Source organism: Dama dama, chromosome 9 (assembly GCF_033118175.1).
Source record: "Dama dama isolate Ldn47 chromosome 9, ASM3311817v1, whole genome shotgun sequence".
NCBI lineage: Eukaryota > Metazoa > Chordata > Mammalia > Artiodactyla > Cervidae > Dama > Dama dama.
The window spans coordinates 62,174,344-62,197,023 of record NC_083689.1 but is presented as its reverse complement, the minus strand read 5'-3'; the positions used below and the strand labels follow the sequence as shown (position 1 = coordinate 62,197,023).

At 41.4% G+C, this 22,680-nt stretch overlaps 1 protein-coding gene and 1 non-coding gene across 6 annotated transcripts in view; one reads left to right on the top strand and one right to left on the bottom strand.

Annotated features, from left to right (window-relative positions):
- Window positions 1-22,680, top strand: part of HTR4 (5-hydroxytryptamine receptor 4) — a 186,170-nt gene that overhangs the window by 98,512 nt on the left and 64,978 nt on the right. For all 5 annotated transcript variants that reach the window (XR_009694198.1, XM_061151678.1, XM_061151676.1 and 2 more), the window contains 2 exons: window positions 613-738; window positions 2,239-2,439. Coding sequence is in view for 4 of the 5 variants with exons in the window: in XM_061151678.1 (XP_061007661.1) it covers window positions 613-738; window positions 2,239-2,439 (327 nt within the window). In the remaining variant the exon portion in view is untranslated. The remainder of the gene's footprint in view (window positions 1-612; window positions 739-2,238; window positions 2,440-22,680) is intronic.
- LOC133062952 (U6 spliceosomal RNA) lies at window positions 6,386-6,492 on the bottom strand. Its single transcript, XR_009694271.1, has one exon. It is a non-coding gene; the product is annotated as a U6 spliceosomal RNA (small nuclear RNA).

Here is a 22,680-nt window from a genome sequence, read left to right as displayed (position 1 = left end):
AGTCAGCCATTTAGGAACAAACAACTTTCAAACCGTGACCTAGTCCTTGGACAGCCCACTTGCACACAGCAGCTTCTGTGTGGACTGGGATGAGATACTGAACACAGATGGCCTTTGTGTTCACACAGATACTGGTTCAAGTTACCTTCATTTGCTCATTTCATGCCGTTTTCCTTCATTCTCTAAATATGAATGATGTGTTGAAATTGAATTTGTCAATGGAGAAAACAGGCAATGTCCCTGCCTCATGGAGCTTACAACCTAGCTGTGTTGCTGTGCCAAACAAGAATCAACCAAATAAGCTTTCTGAGCACAAGCTAAGCTCAGTGCTCTGAAGGAAAGCCTCAAGTTCTCTGATAGAGAATCACTGTGCAATCTCAGGGTAGTTAATCTACCTTTCTGAGCCTCCTCCTTCTCATTATGTAGGAGTTAACCACAATAACATGTAAAGTGACAAGTGCAAACATTGGCATATATTAGGTGTACAAGACATGTGTGTTTGCAGCTTCGACAGTGAAGTTACCTTTCTGAAAATGAATGAAGGAAAAAACTAATTTTCTTTCTTGTGTCTCAAGAGTTTTCTTCAGTTCTTTGTGTTTGTGTGTCTTCCAGTTCCAAGGAGGGTTTCGGGTCAGTGGAGAAGGTCGTGCTGCTCACGTTTCTCTCGGCAGTTATCCTGATGGCTATCTTGGGGAACCTGCTGGTGATGGTGGCCGTGTGCAGGGACAGACAGCTCAGGTGAGTCACGTGAGGCAACCTCATGAGAAAACCTGGGTGGATTTCGGGGCTCTCCCTGGAGAACTGGAGTCTGAATTTATAATTTCCGCTAGAATTTATAGCTATGAAGGGAAAAAGATACATGGCAATGATGTTTGAAAAATGATGCAGGGGAAAAAAATCACATGTAATCTCATAGTTCTAACATAACAAGTATAAACATGTAAGTGCATTTCCATCCTGACTTTTTTCCTATGTTGTTTTTTCTATAATAGTTGTGATCACTATATATATAATGGCTGAGAGCATATCTAACCTCCTCGCTTTATTAACTGATTCAAAGAAAGGATAGCTGGATGTGTGCTTAGTCGTTCAGCCATGTCCAACTCTTTGCGACCTCATGGACTATATAACCCACCAGGCGCCTCTGTCCATGGGATTCTCCAGGCTAGAATACTGGAGTGGGTTGCCATTCCCTTCTCCAAGGGCTCTTCCTTATCAGCGATTGAACCTGGGTCTCCTGCATTGCAGGCAGATTCTTTACCATCTAAGCCACCAGGGAAGCCCCCAAAGGATAGCTGACTAGTAGCTGATCTAGGATTTAAACCTCGGTCTTCTGCTCTTTCCACTTCATCCTTGGCTGCAATTAGAATCACCTAAAGACCCTTTTAAAATTACTAATGTATTGCAGGAGTGTGTCTCATGTGATATCTGGAGTACACTTATATTGGAAAATTATTTGTTGTGTATCTGAGGTTCACATTTAACTGAGTGCCGTATATTTTATTTGGCGAGCTTGGCGGGGAGTGGTAAGTGGGTTCATCACACAGAATTCCTGAACTAATAGATCCAGGGCAAGACCTGGGCATTGATATTTAGACACATTTACTAGGTGATTCTATTGTGCAGTCTAGATTAAGATCCACCAGGCCACAAAAAGGGATGAAAGGTTCAGTTCTGTCCCATCTGCTGCTATCTTCCTCTTAAAGCAAGACATGCTCTAATCAAGAAAGCATAAAAACAAAATTCTAACCACTGTGACAAATGTGAGGCACACGGTAGTCAGTGTAAAAGTGGAAAATGGTGGAATTTGACACTGTTTGTGGGGGGGGGCACCTTGGGAGGGTTTCCTGGGAATGACTAATCTGAGGCCCAATGAGTTGGTAGGATATAGCTAGGCCAACAGTAGGGAGAGAGAACACCCCATAAAGACCCTCTGGAGGGTCTCTGTACATGGGGGGCTCAAGTCAGGCCAGTGTGGTCAAAGATGAGGGCAAGAGACGATGTATGGTGCCAGGGGTCTGGAGAAGTCCAAAGTGACTGGACCGCACACAAGACAGAAGGGGAAACTGAATCCCACAGAGTATGTTGCACATCTGACTTTTCTCTCCTTTTCTTTCCTCCCTTCTTCCCTTATTTCTTTGCTTCCCTTTCCCTCTCTTTTCTCCCCTGCTCCTTTCCCCCTAACCTCTTTCCTCCATCCTTCCCACTGCCTCCTCCCTTACACTTTTTCACCCACAGGAAAATAAAAACCAATTATTTCATTGTGTCTCTCGCCTTTGCGGATCTGCTGGTGTCAGTGCTCGTGATGCCCTTCGGTGCCATTGAGCTGGTTCAAGACATCTGGATTTACGGGGAGATGTTCTGCCTTGTCCGGACATCTCTGGATGTCCTGCTCACAACAGCATCGATTTTTCACCTATGCTGCATTTCTCTGGATAGGTAAGGCCAGCACCATGTACGAAGTGTACCTCCATGCTGGAGACAGCAGCCTGATGCCCACTGGGCTGTGTCTTTTTTCTTCTCTGATTCATAAGAGGAAATGAATCTCAGAGAGGTAAATCTGGCTATTCACTTATTTATTCACTCTCTGGCTTTTGTATAGCACTCTCTCTTAGTCAGGCATTCTCTAAGGCACTGCAGACGCAGAGATGAGTAAGGCCTAGAAGCTGCCTGCAAGGAGCTTACAGTCTAAATAGTGACAGGTACTAGCAACCATGCTTCCCATAGGTAAGCCTGAAATTGTATGCTGATGGCACAAAGAAAATTCTGAGGATGCTGAGAAGCAAGAATTAATCTATCTGCCCAGTAGGCAGCAGGGTAGTTTAGAGTGATAGTGTTCTGTTTGAACACGACCTTCTGATAATGCACCTGTATCATCATTTTATGTGCATATTTAGATTTGTGCCTGTGGCTGGGGAGGCTCTTTTCCAAAAAATCAAGGGTGATTATAAAATCCCTAATAATTGTTGGCTTTTTGGACCCAAGTTAGAATTTCATTCCTCTTGCATAACTGGGTTCTTTTTATTTCGCATTTGACTTCAGGAGGCCTAATGATTTCCGTCTTTGCCTCATTTGTCAGAGGCACATGTTTATCAGTTGTATCAGCACTTTTCATTTTCCAGTTCATGCTTATTTATTTTCAATAATAAAGGGAGAATACAATTTAAAAGTCAGATGATTAACTGAACATACACTGCCATCACTGTAGTCATATCTTAGGGGTAGATCCCAAAAGAAACTGTGGTGTGAAAGTCTTGTGTTATCAGAATTGCCAGGGACAATCCCTTACTGTCTCTTGATTAGTCCAGAAGACCCAACTTTCCCCCTAATCTTGGGATAGGTCACTAGAATAGGTTCCTTAATAGAGGACTAGGAAGAATAGTTGACTTAAAATTAGAGGTTGTGGTTTATCTAAAATATGTACCTTTATACACTAAAATCAGAGTTTGTCCAAATAATTACTCATACTAGAAAAGATCCTTAGGGACTCAAATCAGTTAATTCATCTCCTATTTTATGGGACACATGCTTATGGATTAGAATGGCAGGCATAATGGCCTGCTCTGTTTAAAATGTGCATGTTCTCTGTTTCTTGCTCTGCCAAGAATATATAGATGAATGTGTTTAATTTAAATGCAGTGTATAATGAGATTCCATTCCACAACTAGAGATAATAACATTGGTAAAACAGAGCTGTTGGTTGGCAGCCAGAACCAGAGTGTCACAGTTTGAAATTTGTGTTTATTAGCTTATTTACAACAATCTGACTTCAGTGCTTGAAAGGCTTTATAAGACAGTCAGTATATACTGTAAAAAAGAAAGAAAGAAAGAAAGAAAATCCACAATAGGAAAAATAAAATGTGAGGAAGTTGAGAATATATGGACATCTTGCAGGGTAGCCCACATGAGATTGTTGCCAAAGTAAGTGGTGAGACTGAAAATATTACAGTATTTTGGAGAAGGCAAAGTTGAGGAGATCAGGGCAACTGGAGGTAACCTTGACGTTTGGCCAAAAGCCTGAGTGGGTGGGCAGTGAAGGATGGGAGAAAGAGTAGAATCATCTTGCTGATGTGGACAGTTGTTCTGGGAGGCCTGGAGAGGAAAACTGAAGGTTTTCTAGGAAGGTTTGGCTTCAAAGTTCTAGGGTAAGTATCATGCCCTTTTGAAACCATGAAATTTTTCCTAAGTAGACCTCAGTTGTCATGAAGCAGTATGGGCTGGTAATTAAGAACCATCTGCTTTAGAACCAAGGAAATCCAGGTTCACATCCCAGCTCAGTCAATTTTTAGCTCTGAGAATGGCGATAAGTTACTAAGTCTTTCCAAATCTCAGTTTTCTCATCTCTAAAAATGGGAGCAGTAGCACCTATTCTATAGGATGGCAGTTAGGATGAATTAGATGATCCATTTAAAGCATAGCATTGACCCAGCTTGGCACAGCCCTCAGTGTTAGTGGATGCTAATTTCAGTTTCTGTCCATACAACCCATGGTCTTTCTTACCAAACGTGGACCTCCTTTTCAGTGAGTAGCTTTTCCAGCAGCTGCACACCTAGAAACCAGGTAGTTACTCTTAATGCAGTCTTTCCTTATCCACTGCATTTAAATAATGACAAGTCCTATTGACTTTCCTTCTGGCACAGATCTGAGTCTATTTCTTCCCATCTCTGTCATTCTAGTCCAGACTATTATTGTCTGTTGGATATCACTGCAACAACCTCCTAATTATTTCCCCCACATTTATTTTATCCCCTCTAATCCACTTAGTGTTGACAAAATCTCTTCTAATACTGCAGCTCTTACCCTGTTGTTCTTTTGCTTAAAACCCTTCAATGGCTATTCATTGCACCAGCAATAAGACCAAACTCCTTGGCCTGTAGAGTTTTGCATCATCTATTTCCTATCTATACGTCCAGCCCCACTTTATGCTCCTGGTGCCCTTCACCAGCCTCACTCTTGACCTTCTTTCTTTCTTTCCAGTGCTCTGTACTCAGCCACCTCAGGGCCTTGGCTCATCCCTCTGCGTGCAAAGCTCCTTTGCTTCCTCCTTGCTTGCATGTGTTTCACATTTTAGCTCAATCCTCTCTTTCTTGCAGAAGTCCTCTCTGAGCTGGTCCGATCTGGTCTTCTCCTTTAAAAACTTAATGCAATTGTGATTAAAACCACAATTGATTTTTCTTTCATTTTTTTTTCTTAAATGTCTCTATCTCCCCCAATGGGAAAAAAGTGCAAGAGCATGAGTAAGGACAAAGCTCTTGCCCTCACAGAACTTACCTTTTATTTGGGAGATTGTCAGTTAACCAGTAATTACATAAATACTGATTTAGGAATTTTATAAACACCATTGAACAAAAGGAATGTTTGGCACATTTCTCTTTTTGAACAGTGCTGCCAATAATTCTGTTTCTTTCTCTGAGAGTGGACATCAGAAACTCCAATACCATAAGTTTTTTTTTTTTCATTCCACAAATATTTTTTTTTTCTCTTTCACTTTTTTCTTTTTTTTTTTTCATTTATTTTTATTAGTTGAAGGCTAATTACAATATTGTAGTGGTTTTTGCCATACATTGACATGAATCAGCCACGGATTTACATGTGTTCCCCATTCTGATCCCCCCTCCCACCTCCCTCCCCATCCGATCCCTCTGGTCTTCCCAGTGCACCAGCCCTGAGCACTTGTCTCATGCATCCAACCTGGGCTGGTGATCTTTTTTACCCTTGATAGTATACTTGTTTCAATGCTATTCTCTCAGAACATCCCACTGTTGCCTTCTCCCACAGAGTCTCAAAGTCTGTTCTGTACATCTGTGTCTCTTTTTCTGTTTTGCATATAGGGTTATTGTTACCATCTTTTTAAATTCCACATATATGCATTAGTATACTGTATTGGTCTTTATCTTTCTGGCTTACTTCACTCTGTATAATGGGCTCCAGTTTCATCCATCTCATTAGAACTGCTTCAAATGAGTTCTTTTTAATGGCTGAGTAATATTCCATGGTGTATATGTACCACAGCTTCCTTATCCATTCATCTGCTGATGGGCATCTAGGTTGCTTCCACGTCCTGGCTATTATAAATAGTGCTGTGATGAACATTGGGGTGCATGTGTCTCTTTCAGATCTAGTTTCCTCGGTGTGTATGCCCAGGAGTGGGATTGCTGGGTCATATGGCAGTTCTATTTCCAGTTTTTTAAGAAATCTCCACACTGTTCTCCATAGTGGCTGTACTGGTTTGCATTCCCACCAACAGTGTAAGAGGGTTCCCTTTTCTCCACACCCTCTCCAGCATTTATTGTTTGTAGACTTTTGGATAGCAGCCATCCTGACTGGCGTGTAATGATACCTCATTGTGGTCTTGATTTGCATTTCTCTGATAATGAGTGATGTTAAAAATGTGGAATGCTTCACGAATTTGCGTGTCATGCTTGCACAGGGGCCATGCTAATCTTCTCTGTATCGTTCCAATTTTAGTATATGTGCTGCCGAAGCGAGCACCCATCAGTTATTAATAAATTAAGTCAAATGATTTTGTTTTCTTCTGAGAGTCTTGGAAACTTGCCATTTATCTCCCATCATTTTCTGTCCCAAGAGTGACATTCTCATTGAGCTGGAAGGTTCATTCTAGATGTTACAGGACAGTTTAGTCTGAAAGAGTGTGATCTTATTTATATCTAGCTTCTATTTTGCTGTGTTCCTCCCAGCATTACAACTGGGCTGGGCCGGGCTGGACTGAAGTACAGAATGAATATCTCAGAGAAGTGTGATGATACTGTTTGCCAAGTAGCACCTAGCAGGATGTCTTTTCCTCTGTAAAGCTGCTCTGAGTCTTTGGGGGTGACTGATGTAGGCAGTGCCTCTCGAGCAAGAATGCTCATCTTGATTTCTAATTCCACCCAGATGGTAGACCTCTGTATCAAAGCAAAATGCAAGACTCCATTAATATATTATTAAATGCCTGTGCATGGCTGAGTTGCTCTGCTGTGCACTTGAAACTATCACAGCATTGTTAATTGACTATACTCCAATGTAAAATAAAAAGTTAAAATTATACATATATATATAATGCATTTCTCTAGCTATCTTTCTCTATCCACTGTGCTTCCTAGTGCTTTGAGGACTGAGACCTGTTAATGAAAGTTTATTGACTCATTAGAAATAATTTCCAAAATATGACTAAAATACATGCATCAGATAATATGGGTCATGGGAGGTCAAAAACAGCATTAAAACTTTACATATGATTGATTGTTTGAAATCTAAGGTTTACTGTGAAAATTAAAACCAACCAAGTATTTGTAATAAAGTACTAATTTTTAAAGTGAAATATAATGCAGCCAATGAAACCATGAGGAAAAGTTATGTGTGATATCCTAGAAAGATATCACTGGTATATTATGTGGGGGGTGGAGAAGCAAGTGTCAGACTTGAATGTTTAGAGTAATTTCACTTTTGGAAAGTAAATATGTAGATGTTTGTCTCTGGATGTACGTGAGTTAGTGTGTATGAGAGCATATGAATGAATGAATGAATGAATGTAGGAATGTAGGAATGAAATTGTACCAAACTGTTAAAATGGTTATCTGGGGGCAGTAGAGAGTAGTGTTGGCTAGGCTGGATGGTCATTTGGATCTTGGTCATTTTTACTAATTTCTGAAATATGCACTCAGTTTTCTCTTTACTGGAAGTTAACACTTCTTGACTGTAAGTGTGTCCACAATGGGCTATAAGCTGGACATGGTCCTGGGATAGCACATTCCTCAAATCTCTGAGAACATTCTGACTTAGGTATGCGAAGTTCCCTCTGAGGTCAGAACAAGGTGGGGAGCATGGACATCTTTCTGACCAATGAGTTTTCTCTGCTTTGTCACAAAATGCCCTAAAATCTCCCCCAGGGGAGCCCTCACATCTCCTATCAGCAGATTCTTCCTCACAATGACCCTCACCTTCGTCTTCATTCATCCAACCCCAGTTCATGACCTTGTGTTTGATTTATTTCACCAAGGTCCTTTCTAATCATTACAGTTTTAAAATATCATAACAATAATATCTGAGCATTGTAAAAAAAAGTCATTATTTCACAAGTAAAACATAAAAATGTCCCCATTTATTTCTCTCCACCTCCACAACTATATACCCTAGAGTTAACAACTGTAAATAATAGTCCCCTCTAAATGCCAGTCATTTCATGTGCAATAAGCAGATGTGTTATGTGAATATATTTTTAGTTTACTCAATGGTTTTATGTTTTAAATAAGACCTTGAAGAGGGCTTTCTCTTTATATATCCTAATGAATTGCCTGAGTGTAGTGTTTTTACCAACCTGCTTCTCAGGTGATATTTTAGTGAGGTCTTTTTCATCATCGTGTGACAGAAAATGAACTGATTGATTTGTAGCTGAAAAGTCAGGCTTCAGACATGGCTCTGCAGGGTTTGACCAATATCATCTAGTCTAGTTCTTTCCCCGTGTCTCTGTCTCCCTCTCCTCTTTGTCTCCTTCTTTCCTTCTCTTTCTCTCGGTCCTTCTCTCCGTGTCTCTATTTCTCTATGCCTGTCCCTATGTTGTTTACTTGTTGGATTCATTTTTAGGCTGGGTTGAAAAATAGCTGTAGGCAACATGAGTCTTAAAGCATCCTTACCTCATGAATCCAAAGAAGATAAACCTAAATGCTATTTCTCATTGAAGACCATTGACTGTGCCTGGGTCAGACACTCTCCTCTTGGCTAATCATCTTGGTGTGGGGCTGACACATGTGATTGCTGGGCAGAGATGAGGCCCTGTGACTGCCACCTTTACCAGAAGCAGCTGTCTCAGGAAAATGGCATTTCATTTCCCCATGGAAAGAGGGATGTTGGGCGACATGAATAGCAGCTATCAACATCTCTTAAGCTGACCTGAAGACTTACAGGTATCTTTATGGAGTCTCTACAACATGACAGAGGTGTGTCATCCCCAAGTCTTCTTTACACTAAGCTATATATCGCTACTTCTTGACTTTTTGCCGCTGATGCTCTTTCTCTGATCATGCTGTATATTGCCCTGTATTTGGCTCAAATGTAGTTCCCTTTCACTTCATTGAGGATACCATTACCTGTAGCACTGCATCATCTTCTCTTTGATGTGTCCATCTGAATTGCCATCCTTCCTCTTGGCAGCCCAGGAATTTGATGTGTTTTATCTGCAAAACTCCTCCAGCAGATACTCAGTCACACATTTTCTTTTAAAACTGTTTTGCTTCTAAAACCTACGATTCTGAGTCAAAGATTGTATATTTCATCCTGTGCTGGAGATAAATGTGCTGGCATTTCTTAATGATCTCCCTGGAGCATAGCTCAATTTTGCAGTGTATAAATGAAAAGTGTCTGTCACCCTGAGCTTGTGTCACACAATTACATTTGTTTTCCCAACAGGATTGAAATGCATTTCTGCAAGGAGTGGAGATTACAAGTTTCCCCTTCTCACATACTCTTTGAAGTTCATGTTTTTATATAATAGTAATATTTGTTGAATTGAAGCTCATGCTAGAGGATATGAAATCTTACTTTTATATTCATTTTATCAGCTATTTATTGAGTGCTTACTAATTGCTCTGAGTTGAGTAGAGCACTGGAAGTACAATGGTGAACAATCAGAATAGCTCTGAATCACAGAGATTTTAGTCTAGTGAGAAATATAGATAGTAGGTAGATAATTATAGTAAAATTTGTGGTTATTGAAATAGAATAAGGGGAAGTCAAAGGGGTTGTTGGAGCACGTGACTTCCTATGCAGGGAAGCTCTCAGAAGAAGTGATGGTGAAGCTGGGGTCTGTAGGTGATGTAGGTGCCAGTAGGTGAAGAGGGAGAAAGTGGGGTATGGGGAGCATACCCATATGCAAAGCCCCAGAGGTTTATTGGTGACAGATTATTAAATATAGACTAAATTCTTAGCTTGTATTTCAGTCCTTTTCCTCAGAATTATCCTCAGTCTGTGTATTCCTGTCTCTGTTCCCACCCATGAGTGGTATGTTATCATTTCCCAAGTGTGGTGTGATTCCTCATAATTCCATGTTGCACCTGTGTCTTGAATTCCTCTTCATTTCCAGGTGAATATGCAGCCTTCTTCAGTACTAACCTTTTCCACTAACTGGCTGAGCTTCATTCCCAAAGAAGATTTGTTACTTCTTTCTCTGAGCTCCCATAAATATTAACACAGCAGTTGCCGCTTTTTAAATAATTGGTTTATTTACCTGTCTCTCACCAGCTCCTTAAGAGGCAGTCTTTATCTCGTCTGTTTCTGTGTTCTTACGGATCAGTAGTAGCTGCTCCAGGCCTGTTTAGCTGAGCACAGAATGCTCTGAAATGTGACTTGTGGTTTGATATGACTTTAGTGTTAGTTTTTCTACCCTTTAAGAAGTCTTGATATATACATGTATAAGAATGAGACCTGGGATCCTAAGTTTCCTGGATTCAAACCCAGCTTTGACTAATTATCAATTATATGGTCTTAATAAGTTACTTAAATTCTCAGGTTTTTATCTTCTCATCAGCAAAATTGTATTAATAATATTAATGGGTGAGTGAGTGAAAGTTGCTCAGTCATGTCCAACTCTTTGCAACCCCATGGACTATGCAGTCCACGGAATTGTCCAGGCCAGAATACTAGAGTGGGTAGCCTTTCCCTTCTCCAGGGGATCTTCCCAACCCAGGGATCAAACCCAGGTCTCCTGCATTGCAGATGGATTCTTTACCAGCTAAGCCACAAGGGAAGTCCAATAATATTAATAGTATATTCCATTTTGTTGTTGTTGTTGTTCAGTTGCTAAGTTGTGTCCGACTCTTTCCCATCCCATGGACTGCCGCATGCCAGGATCCTCTCTCCCGGAGTTTGCTCAGATTCATGTCCATTGAATAAGGGTCCTTGAATACAGGAGTGAGTTGCCATTTCCTCCTCCAGGGGATCTCCCCGACCCAGGGATCAAACCCACATCTTCTGTGTCTCCTGCATTGGCAAGTGGATTCTTTACCACTGAGCCAGTTGAGAAGTCCCATATTCCGTTTGGAGTTTCTGAAGATTAAATTACTGAGTATATGCAAAAAAAAGGTATGCTAGTGTGCGACAACTAGTAAGTGTTCAGTAAATGTTAGCCACAATTATTATTCCATTATTGCTTCCCTTTCCCAATGCGAATTCCTGGTGGCTATTGTGAGTGCCCTCCGTGACGCTGATAGTCATCTTTTTCTTCCTGGTGCATAGCTGAGTGTCCTTCAAGGTTAGACCCTCAGCCTTCCAGCCCTCGATATCTTCTTTCTCTTTTTTGGAAGGATCACCCATACCCTGTGGCTTTATCTGCACCTCTGCCTTCATCTCTCCTGCTGTAAACTTGTCCTGTGTCCCATGTCCCATGCCTCTGGTCTCTGTAGAACATGTAGCTGCCTGTTCAACATCTTGCCTTAAGCATCTTTCTGTCTTCTTAATCCCAGAGTGGAAATTTCCATCATAAACATTATCCTCTTCACTTTGTACATCAAAGATGCATTTATTAGTTAACTTTTCATCATTTAAAGGTAATTCTTTGAGGGCATCTTTTACTTATCTACCATGACCATCCAAATGCTGGGTCTTAGTTATATTTTCATAAATATTTTTTCAAATCTATCTTCCCCGTCTTAAACTTTTTTCATCTTGTTTCTGGGTTATTGCAGTAGCTTCTTAGTGATTATTTCTGTGTATTATCTTATCTGTCAGTTTCATCTTTAAATATGTCTTTTTTCTTGTGTCCTCAGCTCAGAAAGCTTATAGGGCATTACATACAGTCCTTCCTATTTCTAGATGAAGTTACTTGTGTCAAGCCTTGCCCTTTTGTTAGCATTACCAGGGTATGAACTTTGGCAAATGCGGGATTCAGTCCCAGTTCTACCATATCTGGCTGTGTGATGTTCAGCAAGTGTATTAAATTCTCTGGGCCTTAGTTTCCTTATATTGAAAGTGTGGACTTTGAATGCTGCCTTGCAGAGTTGGTAGGAATTAGAAATAATGTAGAATACTTCTGACACAAAGTGTGTCCTAAAAAAATAGCTGGTGTGTATAGTAGGAATGGGCTTCCTTGGTGGTTTAGTGGTAAGGAGTCCACCTGCCAGTGCAGGAGATGCAGGTTTGACCTCTGGGTAACAAAGACCCCCTGGAGAAAGAAATAGCAACCCACTCCAGTATTCTTGCCTGGGAAATTCCATAGAGGAGTCTGGGGGACTGCAGTCCATGGGGTTGTAAAAGAGTCAGACACAACTTGGCAACTAAACAACAGCAACATGGTTTGAATAGCAGTAATTGTAGCAGAGAAATAAGTGGCAGTTGTAATATAGCTAGAGAAATGCTGTGTCACACATATGTACGAGGTACGGTAAAGCAGCAAGGCAGAGGGGTTTCCCTGGTGGTCCAGTGGTTAGGACTCAGCACTTTCACTGTTGGGACATGGGTCTGATCCCTGGTCAGGGAGCTAAGATGCTGCAAGTCATGTGCTGCAGCTGCTGTTTATTTGCTCAGTCACGTCCAGCTCCTTGCGACCCCATAGACTGTAGCCTGGGCCTCCCTGGCGGCTCAGACGGTAAAGACTTCGCCTGCAATGCGGGAGACCTGAGTTCGACTCCTGAGTCAGGAAGATCCCCTGGAGGTGGGCATGGCAACCCCCTCCAGTTTTCTGGCCTGGAGAATCCTCATGGACAGAGGAGTCTGGCAGGCTACAGTCCAAAGGGTTGCAAAGAGTCAGACCCTACTGAGTGACTAAGCACAAGACCGTAGCCCTCCAGGCTCCTCCGTCCATGGGATTTCCCAGGCAGGAATACTGGAATGGGTTGCCATGTCCTTCTCCAGTGGCTCTTCCTCACCCAGGGATTGAACCCACATCTCCTGTGTCTATTGCACTGCAGGCGGATTCTTTACCACTGAGCAACCGGGGAAGCCCACAAGTCATGTGGCATGCCCCGCTCCCCTCCCCCAAAATGCAGAGATGAAGAACCAATCCACGTCTCTCACAGGAGAGAGTCTCCCCTGAGCTTTTTGGGGCCAGAAGAACTTTCCAGGGAATGTGACCCTTGGGCTTAGTCTGGAAGGGTCAGTGGGATAATCATCCACTGTCTGCTGACAGATTGATCAATTCATATATATCAAAATATACCTTGGAAACCTTTCTGTGTGTTCAGTAAACCCTGCTAAGATTTTTGCAGGTTATATTTTTAGTGGATTATCCTTTTTCCTTTAGTCAGTATTAACTCAGGAGACACCTTCCTAGACAGCTGATATTCCCCTTCTTGCAAATTTTCTTATCGTGAGTGTACAGAAGAATATTTAACCAAGAAGAACATAGTAAACATTAAATCTGCACATTGCATGTGGGATTGTGTGCAAAGACTCGATCTGATGCCCTCTGCATCTCTGACAGGAAGCAGTCGTTCCCTGTCCTTCCACCCCTATAGTTTTTCCTTACTGGAACCCACAGTTTTATCTCTGCTCTTGGCTGCATTCTCAGCTCCTTCCTGTGCCTGGCTGCTGGTGAATATCCCTGTGAGGTCTTCCCCATTGATCCTCCAGGTGACTGGCAGCTTGCCGAGCCTCTTGGGATGCCAAGAAAAAGGCCTTTAGTTTCTTCTTGAGCTACTGGTGCTTTTCTCTGTTCTCCACCCCCTCAGAATAGAACTGGAGGAACTAAAGTATAACAAAATCAAGAGCAGAAAGATCAGTCTCTTCCTCTAAAATTCTGCCACAAAAATATGGATCACCTCCTGGAAGGAGAATTACTGCCCAGCTGGTAAACCTCACAGTGACCCACGACTATATGCTACCTGTTTACCTCTGTGGTTGTGTGTAACATCTACCCCAAAACTTAGTGCCTTAAACAACCATGCATTATTATTAGATATCACAGTTCTGTTCATCAGGAACTTCGGCTTGGCTGAAGTCACTTGATGGCTTTTAACTGGAGACTGAACTGGCCTGGAGGGTCTAAGGTCATTAGTTATATACCTGGCATCTTGGTAGGGTCATCTGGAAGGCGAGGCTCAGCCAGGCTCTTCTCTCTGTCCGTGTGATCCCTATTCATGATCTCATGTTGATGCATACTGGATGTTTTACATGACAGCTCCTGACTCCAAGAAACCAAGAGTCTTATTAAAAATTGGACCTGAAACCATCATAGAACACTTCCAATGTACTCTGTTGGTCAAACCATTCACAGGGCAGCCCTGTGGGAAGGATGCAGATGCCCTGTCCCTGGATGGGAGATGTGGCCATCTTTAATTCATTACAGTTACAACCTATTATAAAAACTCAGATGTAAGTCAATACCCTGTTTACACATAAGAAAACAGAGACACAAAGATGTGTAGTGTCCAAAGATTTGTCCAAAGTCAAAAGGAACATGCATGAAATATTTGGGACTAGAACTTACTGATTTTCTTGCTAAAGGCAAAATGCACTTGTAAATCCTAGGTTTGCTAGTTCAGCGAAGACCTTTAACACTTTATTCCTAAATTTTAAAGATGATTGTGCTTTATTGATTAGGAATTGTGAAAATATTTGTGGTGAAAGGTTTCTGTTTTCTTATTCCATTCCAAAATCCAGGTCTTATCAGCCACCTGATACTTCATCTCTTCTGTCCCGTGATTGACATTTTTTTTCTTTAGCTTATCTTAATTGGAGATTTGATTTCTGTGGATCATCCAAGATGTGATCTTCAGCCATGCCAGGTAGAAAAGCTGGGCCTGGATTAAATCTACGAGAGGATGCTACATCTAATCAACCTCGCTGCTTGTAGCCAGTATGGTCTCATTGTTTCCATTCACCTTGAGGGATCAACTCATTTGCCTTTTGTTTCTTAGAATCAATGACCAGGAAAGAGGTTGAACTCAGTGGCTTCTATTTTATTTGTTAAATGATTTAGAGTCCCAGTTCCAAAATGTATTTAAATTTGTTTATAATAATATTTATTATACACACACACACACACATACATACATACATACATACATATACATATATATATATATAAGATCAGGGCTTCCCAGGTGGCACCAGTGGTAAAGAACCTGCCTGCCAATTAAGGAGATGTAAAAGATGCAGGTTCGATCCCTGGGTTGGGAAGATCTCCTGAAGGAGAGCATGGTAACCCACTCCAGTACCCTTGCCCAGAGAATCCCCATGAACAGAGGAGCCTGGTGGGCTGTAGTCCATGCAGTCACACAGAGTTTGACACAACTGAAGTGACTTAGAACACACGCATGCATACCTGTAAGGTCAGAGGGGCTGGGAATAAAAATAGTAACTACTCTTTCTTAAGCTTTATGTGTCAGAAACTTTCTAAGTTTTAAACATATTGTTCATCAATTCTCACAGCCAGTCAATGAGCTGGGCATAACAGTCCCAGATGAGGAAACTGAGTCTTGAAGAGGTTAAGTAACTGATTCTAAGACCACAGAGTTGATGGTAGCCACATGCAAAAACGTAAGATGACTGCTAAAATCTCCTCTGATTCTGAAAGTCTAGGGCTCCAAGTTGTTCTCTTTGCTCCTTCTGCCTTCACTGTGGTTGGAAGGGCAGTAAGTGAGGAGGAAGAATTTTCCTTAATTGCAAGAGGAGTGGGAAAGATTAGCATGGAACTTAAAAATACATGACTGCCTTCTAAAAGTTGTCAAAGTAAATTGTGTCCCCAGAGACATTTAAAAGAAATTTGATCACACAGTTACACATGGCTATAGTTGGGGAAACTAGTGATTGGTCTACCAAAGGGGATTTTAATGGAGTTTTGTGAGCAATACTTGGAAATGTTTTGCATAATATATTACTTTGTAAATATCCTTGCTACATTTTAGTTAATCCTGGCCATCTGGAACCTCATTTGTCATTTAAACATTTACTTAACCACTTTGTAAAAGTTTTCTAGTTAAAAAAAAAAAGGGTGTGAATTGTCCAGTGGAAGTCTAGAGAACAGACCTAGATTAATCCAGTGGATTAACCTAGTCCTCAGATGAGACAGAATTGCTTTTTCTGATGAATACTATCCAGCTAGCCTGTGAACCCACCACTCTTTTTCTTGAATTTGTTGTAATTCAGTTCCTTTGGTAGAGCAGTGTTGATTGTGATGGACATTTTCCAGTTCAAAAAAACTTTCGGTGACTCTTCCTAGCATAGCATTCAAAAACCTCTAAGACAATTGTCTCAAAGTGTGGTCACCGGATGACCATCAACAGATCATTTGGGAACGTATCAGAAATGCAAATTCTTAGGCCCCATTCAAGATTTACCTGTACCTGTGTTTCAACAAGCTCTCCAGGTGATTCTGAAGCACATCATCATTGGAGAACTATTGCACTGAGATCTGCCCCTCAGTCAGCTTTTTTAGGCTTACTTCCTTCTACTTCCATATAAACACTCTCCCTTCCAGCTATTGTACTCTGTTGTATTTATGTGTGTATGTGGATACATGGATGTATATTTATAGATGGATGTGTGTATGTATAAAATTTCTATCCCAGGTCTTTGTCCATGCTCTTTATAATACCTGGATCGTGTTTTCTCCTCCACTCTCCTTGTGCTGTGTTGTGCTAAGTCACTTCAGTCGTGTCCAGCTCTTTGCAGCCCTGTGTACTGTAGCCTCCCAGGCTCCTCTCTCCACGAGATTCTCCAGGCAAGAATACTGGAGTGGGTTTCCATGCCCTCCTCCAGGGATTCTTCCCAACCCAGGGATCGAACCCGTGGCTCCTGCACTGCAGGTAGAATCTTTACTACTGAGCCACTGGGAAAGCCCAAAATCCAACTTAAAAGACACTTGTTGGGGACAGCCTTTCCTCATCCCTCTGATAGACACAGTTTTTCACATTCTCAAAACTTGGTCCCACATTTTAGTGTAATTTATTTTAATTGGTAGTGATCCAGGGTTTACTATTTATTCAGCCCTTTTGTGAGTATAACTCTATATATAGCATTGTACTAGGCATTGAGGATACAATTGAGAACAGACAAACATCTCTGAAACGTATAAATCAGTTAGGGGTAGACTTTCTCACAGCCCCTGTCCTAGATCATAGCTCTGAGAAGGTGCAGGTCTCTTATACTGTACTGCTGGGTGTCGTGTAGGTTGTGTTAAGTTATGGTGGGTAGAGCGGAAGGTAATATTCTAGGCTTCTCTGATCTGTATAGAATACACCAGAGAATTATGCTGTCCTTATAGCTACCATTCTTAACAGGGAATGGCACACTAACACATACAGAGGACAGAGTCCCTGCTGTTGGTGAAAATCACCTCCTCTAGACCAGAGTTTTTCAACTGCAGCACCACTGTCATTGGAGATCAGATGACTCTGTGTTGTAGCAGGCCGTCTTGTGCGTTGTAAGACATTTGGCAGCATTTCTGACCTCTGCTCCCTGAATGTCAATAGCATCACCCTTTCCAATCATGACCACAAAATATGTCTCCATACATTGCAAAATATACTTTGGTATGAAAAATCAATCTGGGTTGCATGCAACTGGGAATACTTTTACCCGCAGAAAATAAAACTCAAGAGAAACATGAGAGCTCTCCTTAGATATCTAGGACCACTGTGCAGAAGGAGAATTAGAGATAGAAATTTAAATTCGAGACAGAGGGTAAAACTGGAAGTTACAGAAAATCAGTTTTGAAGGAGACTTCGGGATAGTCTTAAGTTTAGAGTGTACTGTTGTAGGACTTGGTGAATTCCCAGTCCTTTGTGCTTTCATGCAGGCTTGGATATGCTTCATTTTAGAAGAGATGTGGGGACTTGGGGATTTTGAGGATCCTTCAAGTTTTGAGATTCAACATTTTTTATGTTTTGATTGTTTTTTAAAATGGCTTGTAAAGAATTAGAATAATCCCTTGGGGGTTTCAGATGAGCGACAGAGTGAAGTGACAGTAATGAGGTCAACGTCCTGGCCCTTGTGCCAGGCTGCCTGGGCCGGATCCCAGCTTGGTTCTTACCACCAGCGGGACCTTGGACAAGTCTTAACACTTCTGTCTTTCCTCATATGTGAAATGGGTGCATTTATAGTTCCTTTCTCAAAAGTAGTTGTGAGGAGGACCAAATGAGATTACAAGTAGGAAATTTCCTTGGTAAGGAAATGAAGAGTAGATCTTATTATTAACTCAGCATGCTTTTCATAAACTCCAAATAACTTGCAAATTTAACTAGCTATTTCTGTCAATGTTGCACATGTGTTTGGGGGGCAGTTCATTATAGGAAAAATATGTTTGTTATTAACACTGGTAATATAATCCAAAAGTAAGTATTAAAAGCAACCATGATAGGTAAAAATCAAGTTTTTTTTATATCTATCTGGTCCATGATCTACAAACAAAGCTAGAATGTTAAAGAAGCTCCCTTTATTAGTCAGTTAATAGTGGAACTCAATTTTTATTCATCATTTTCTTCAGTGATATTGATTTTCACATACTTAATTTACATCCTTCAAGAGGATGTTTATTTTTCTGGATCCTTTGCTAGAAAGCAAAGATCGGAGAGATATGAGGAAAGAAATTAGAAGGATATGAGGTGGCTTATTTATGACAGCTGTCTCAAGGGCCCCAAGGCCTTGGTAAGAATCTTGGGCCCACAAAGTCAAGTGAGAGCTTTAATTTGAGCTCCAAATAAAAAGCTTATAGTTTTTAGTCTTAAAGTCTCTATTCCATGTCACTTAAAAATCATATTATTTTTATTGTAGGACATGACACCAGATTGAAAGTGTAGAGGAGAATATTTAAGTAAAACACATACTTAGACACAGTTTAGTATTTGTCTTAGTCATCCTTACCTGTAATTCACAATTTCAGTCTAGTTTGGAGAAGGCAATGGCACCCCACTCCAGTACTCTTGCCTGGAAAATCACATGGATGGAGGAGCCTGGTAGGCTGCAGTCCATGGGGTTGCTAAGAATTGGACACGACTGAGCGACTTCACTTTCACTTTTCAATTTCATGCAACCCACTCCAGTGTTCTTGCCTGGAGAATCCCAGGAATGGGGAAGCCTGGTGAGCTGCCGTTTATGGGGCTGCACAAAGTCGGACATGACTGAAGCAACTTAGCAGCAGCAGCAGCAGCAATATAGTTCAGAGAAAATAAAATTCTTTTTCCCCCTTTACTTATTGTTATTTTTTATAGTAGGAAATAAAGGATTTTTCCTAGGCTTGCTCCACCACCTAACATCAGTTTGTGTGTGTGTGTTAGCCTGACTCTTTGTGACCCTTTGGACTGTACCCCACCAGACTCCTCTGACCATGGGATTCTCTAGCAAGAATACTGGAGTGGGTAGCCATTCCCTTCTCCAGGGGATCTTCCCAACCCAAGGACTGAACTTTGGTCTCCTACATTGCAGGCAGATTCTTTACCATCTGAGCCCCAGGGAAGCCCCCACCTCACATCATGCAAGAGTAACTTTCTACAGCCGTCTGTGCATGAAACCATCACTATGTCCTACCTTATTCCTCTGGGAAATGAACTTTCCAAGCAACTTTATTCCAGTCCCTCATTGTTCAGAGCACAGACTGTGTATGTAAATGTGTAAGCGATAGGCAGGATGTGTACTGCATCCACAGGATGCCTCTTAAAGTTGAATTTCAAAAAAGAACCTGTCCCCATTATTTCTGTAACAGCAGCTCCAAGTAGCCAAGGGCAACGCAAGTTAAGTGGCTCAGTGGTCAAGAATCCACCTGTCAATGCAGAAGATGCAGGTCCGATCCCTGGGCTGGGAAGATTCCCATGGAGAAGGAAATGGCAACCTACTCCAGTATTCTTGCCTGGAAAATCTCATGGACAGAGGATCCTAGCAGGCCACAATCCATGAAGTCACAAAAGAGTCAGATACGACTTAGTGACTAAACAACAACAATGCAAATTAATGCATTGAATGTTTGGACAGCAGAACTTGGGGAGCTCTTATTGTCCACATGATATTCATTATGCTATGAAATCAGACAATCACCTTGGCCAAACTAGGCTTAGAAAAGAAAGTGAAAGTGAAAGTCACTCAGTTGTGTCTGACTCTGCGACCCCATGGACTATACAGTCCATGGAATTCTCCAGGCCAGAATGTAGTGGGTAGCCTGTCCCTTCTCCAGGGGATCTTCCCAACCCAGGGATCGAATCCAGGTCTTCCGCATAGTGGGCGGATTCTTTAACAGCTGAGCCACAAGGAAAGCTCAAGAATGCTGGAGTGGGTAGCCTTTCCCTTCTCCAGAGGATCTTCCCAACCCAGGAATCAAACTGGGGTCTCCTGCATTGCAGGTGGATTCTTTACCAATGAGTATAACCATGTGGTCATAGTCCGTTTCTGTAAATTCTGTTGTCTTCCCAACATAATCCTCTAAACATACATATCTACTTATGGAAATCAGAAGAATCTTCATCTTGCCTCTTCAAACATACCTTTTGTCCTATAAAATATTTGATTTGGTTTTGCCTTTTTGAATTTTTGCATCTACATGACAATGGAGATCCAATCAAATTCCTGAAGTCTCTTGTCTTTCTTTACCCAGTATCTTGGTACCTGTTCCAAACCTCAAAAATCATAAGTTATTCAGCAAAGATAGGGAAGCACCTTTTTCAGTTATTTTTTGATTGCCTTCTTTGGGTTGGTGGATGAAGAGATGCTATAATTTGAGCTTTGACCTGGAGGTGTAGTGAATAAAAATGAAAGCATTCTTACTTAGAACAAAGTTTCTATGAAGGACATATCTGGCATTCATTACCATTTTCACAGAGGCAAGGTACTTTGGTTACAAGTAGCAGAAACTTCTTTTAGCCAACTTTATTAGGTTTTGCTAGAGCTGTCATAACAAAGTACCACAAACTGAGTGGCTTGGAACAACAGGATATTTATTATCTCAGTTTTAGAGACTAGACATCTGAAATCAAGGTGTTAGCAGGTCCCTGCTCCCTCTGAACCTGTAGGGAAAAGATTCTTCCTTGCCTCTTCCTAGCTTCAAGTGTTTTGCTGGCACTCTTTGGTATTTTTTTGGCTTGCTGAAGCGTCATTTCAATCCTTTGTCTTCACATTGCCGTTTTGTCTCTGAGTGTGTCTGTCTTGTCTAACTTTCCATTTTTATAAGGATTTCAGTCATGTTGGATTAAGGCCCATACTAATCACCTCATTTTCATTTTATTACTTCTCTAAAGAACCTGCTTGTAAGTAAGTCCATATTCCAAGGCACTGAAGCTTTGGATTTCAGCATATCTTTTGGGAGAGGGAAACACATTTCAACCCATAACATCAACTGAAAAAAGGGAATTTAGTGGAAAGATATGAGGTGGCTTGTTTAATTGAAGGAAGAACTAAAGAACTGAGAACCTAAAGGGGCAAGAGCATGACTGCCCAAATATCTAAGGAGCAGGAGCTGCTCTCAGTCCTGCTAAGAGCAGGAGGCAGCTGTGGGAATAGAGGGACCTTTGCTGACTTTCCCATCTTCGCATCACTCTGCATGACATTCAGCGTTCCAGGAAAATGTCTGATTAGGTCACTCCCTGGCTAGAAAAGTCAGAGTCACATCATTTATTTTCCCAACTATACAACAGCAAGTGAAAAGAGAATACCCAAAGGACTTGGGATGCTATTACCAAGAAAGAAGAGGGAAGATGGTAAATGTACAAAACCAATATATAATCTAGCTAATCTAGGCCCTCTAGTAGGAAGTGAGGAAGGGAGCAAATTTTGAAAAAAAAAATTATGTTTTCATATACTCCAAATTCATCAACTTTTTTGTAAGTAAACCTCTGATGATTATTAATACAGCCATTCAGAAAAATTTGCCTTTCTTATGTAAGTCAAGAGTGTGAAGAGAATTCCACTTAATCGTGATTCTTTCCATTACTGAGTTAGTCTTATTTAGATTTGGCTATCATGTCAGTTTTATAGATAAAGAAAATGAGTTCCGGAGTAATCCCTGCTCTCATTCTTTGGTTTGTTGTTCTTTGCACCCTGGTCCAGACCAGGACACTCCACTGTCTTGCTGGGCACAGAGAGTTCCCTGACGCACTGTGGTCGCCTACTCTGATGCCTTGGAGGGAAGGGTATAATTCTCCTCTCCCATATCGTATGGCACTGTCTTCTCAAGCTCCAACACTGGGCTCTCCTTCTCATTTCACTCCCTCTCCCAATTCATCCTGCCACCAGCTTGTCAAAGAATATAGCCTTTGTTCTATTAGTTAGGCTTTGAATTAAGAAAAGAAAGGAAGAGGTGGTAAAAATTAACAAACTGAATTGCATAAAATGAAGGGTATAAGGGGGTGGCTTATCATTAAATGGTGTAAAATCTTAAAGAATAGACTTAGCCTCCAGGCTGTCTTTTTGCATTTTTTTCTTTGACTTTTCCAAAGACAAATGGCTGATGGGCTTACCATGATATTTTACTTGTTGTCAGATTCAGTGAACTGTCTGGGGATGGAAGTAATGGTCTCCAAGATTGGAACAGCATACAAGGAACAGTCTAGGAATTAGAGGCCAGATCATTGAGTGGGGCAAGTTGTACCTCTCTCTGGAGATAAGAAGAAAGCTAGTACCATAGGCAGGACTTCCTTGGTGGCTCAGATGGTAAAGCATCTGTCTACAATGCGGGAGACCTGGGTTTGATCCCTGAGTCGGGAAGATCCCCTGGAGAAGGAAATGGCAACCCACTCCAGTACTATTGCCTGGAAAATCCCAAGGACG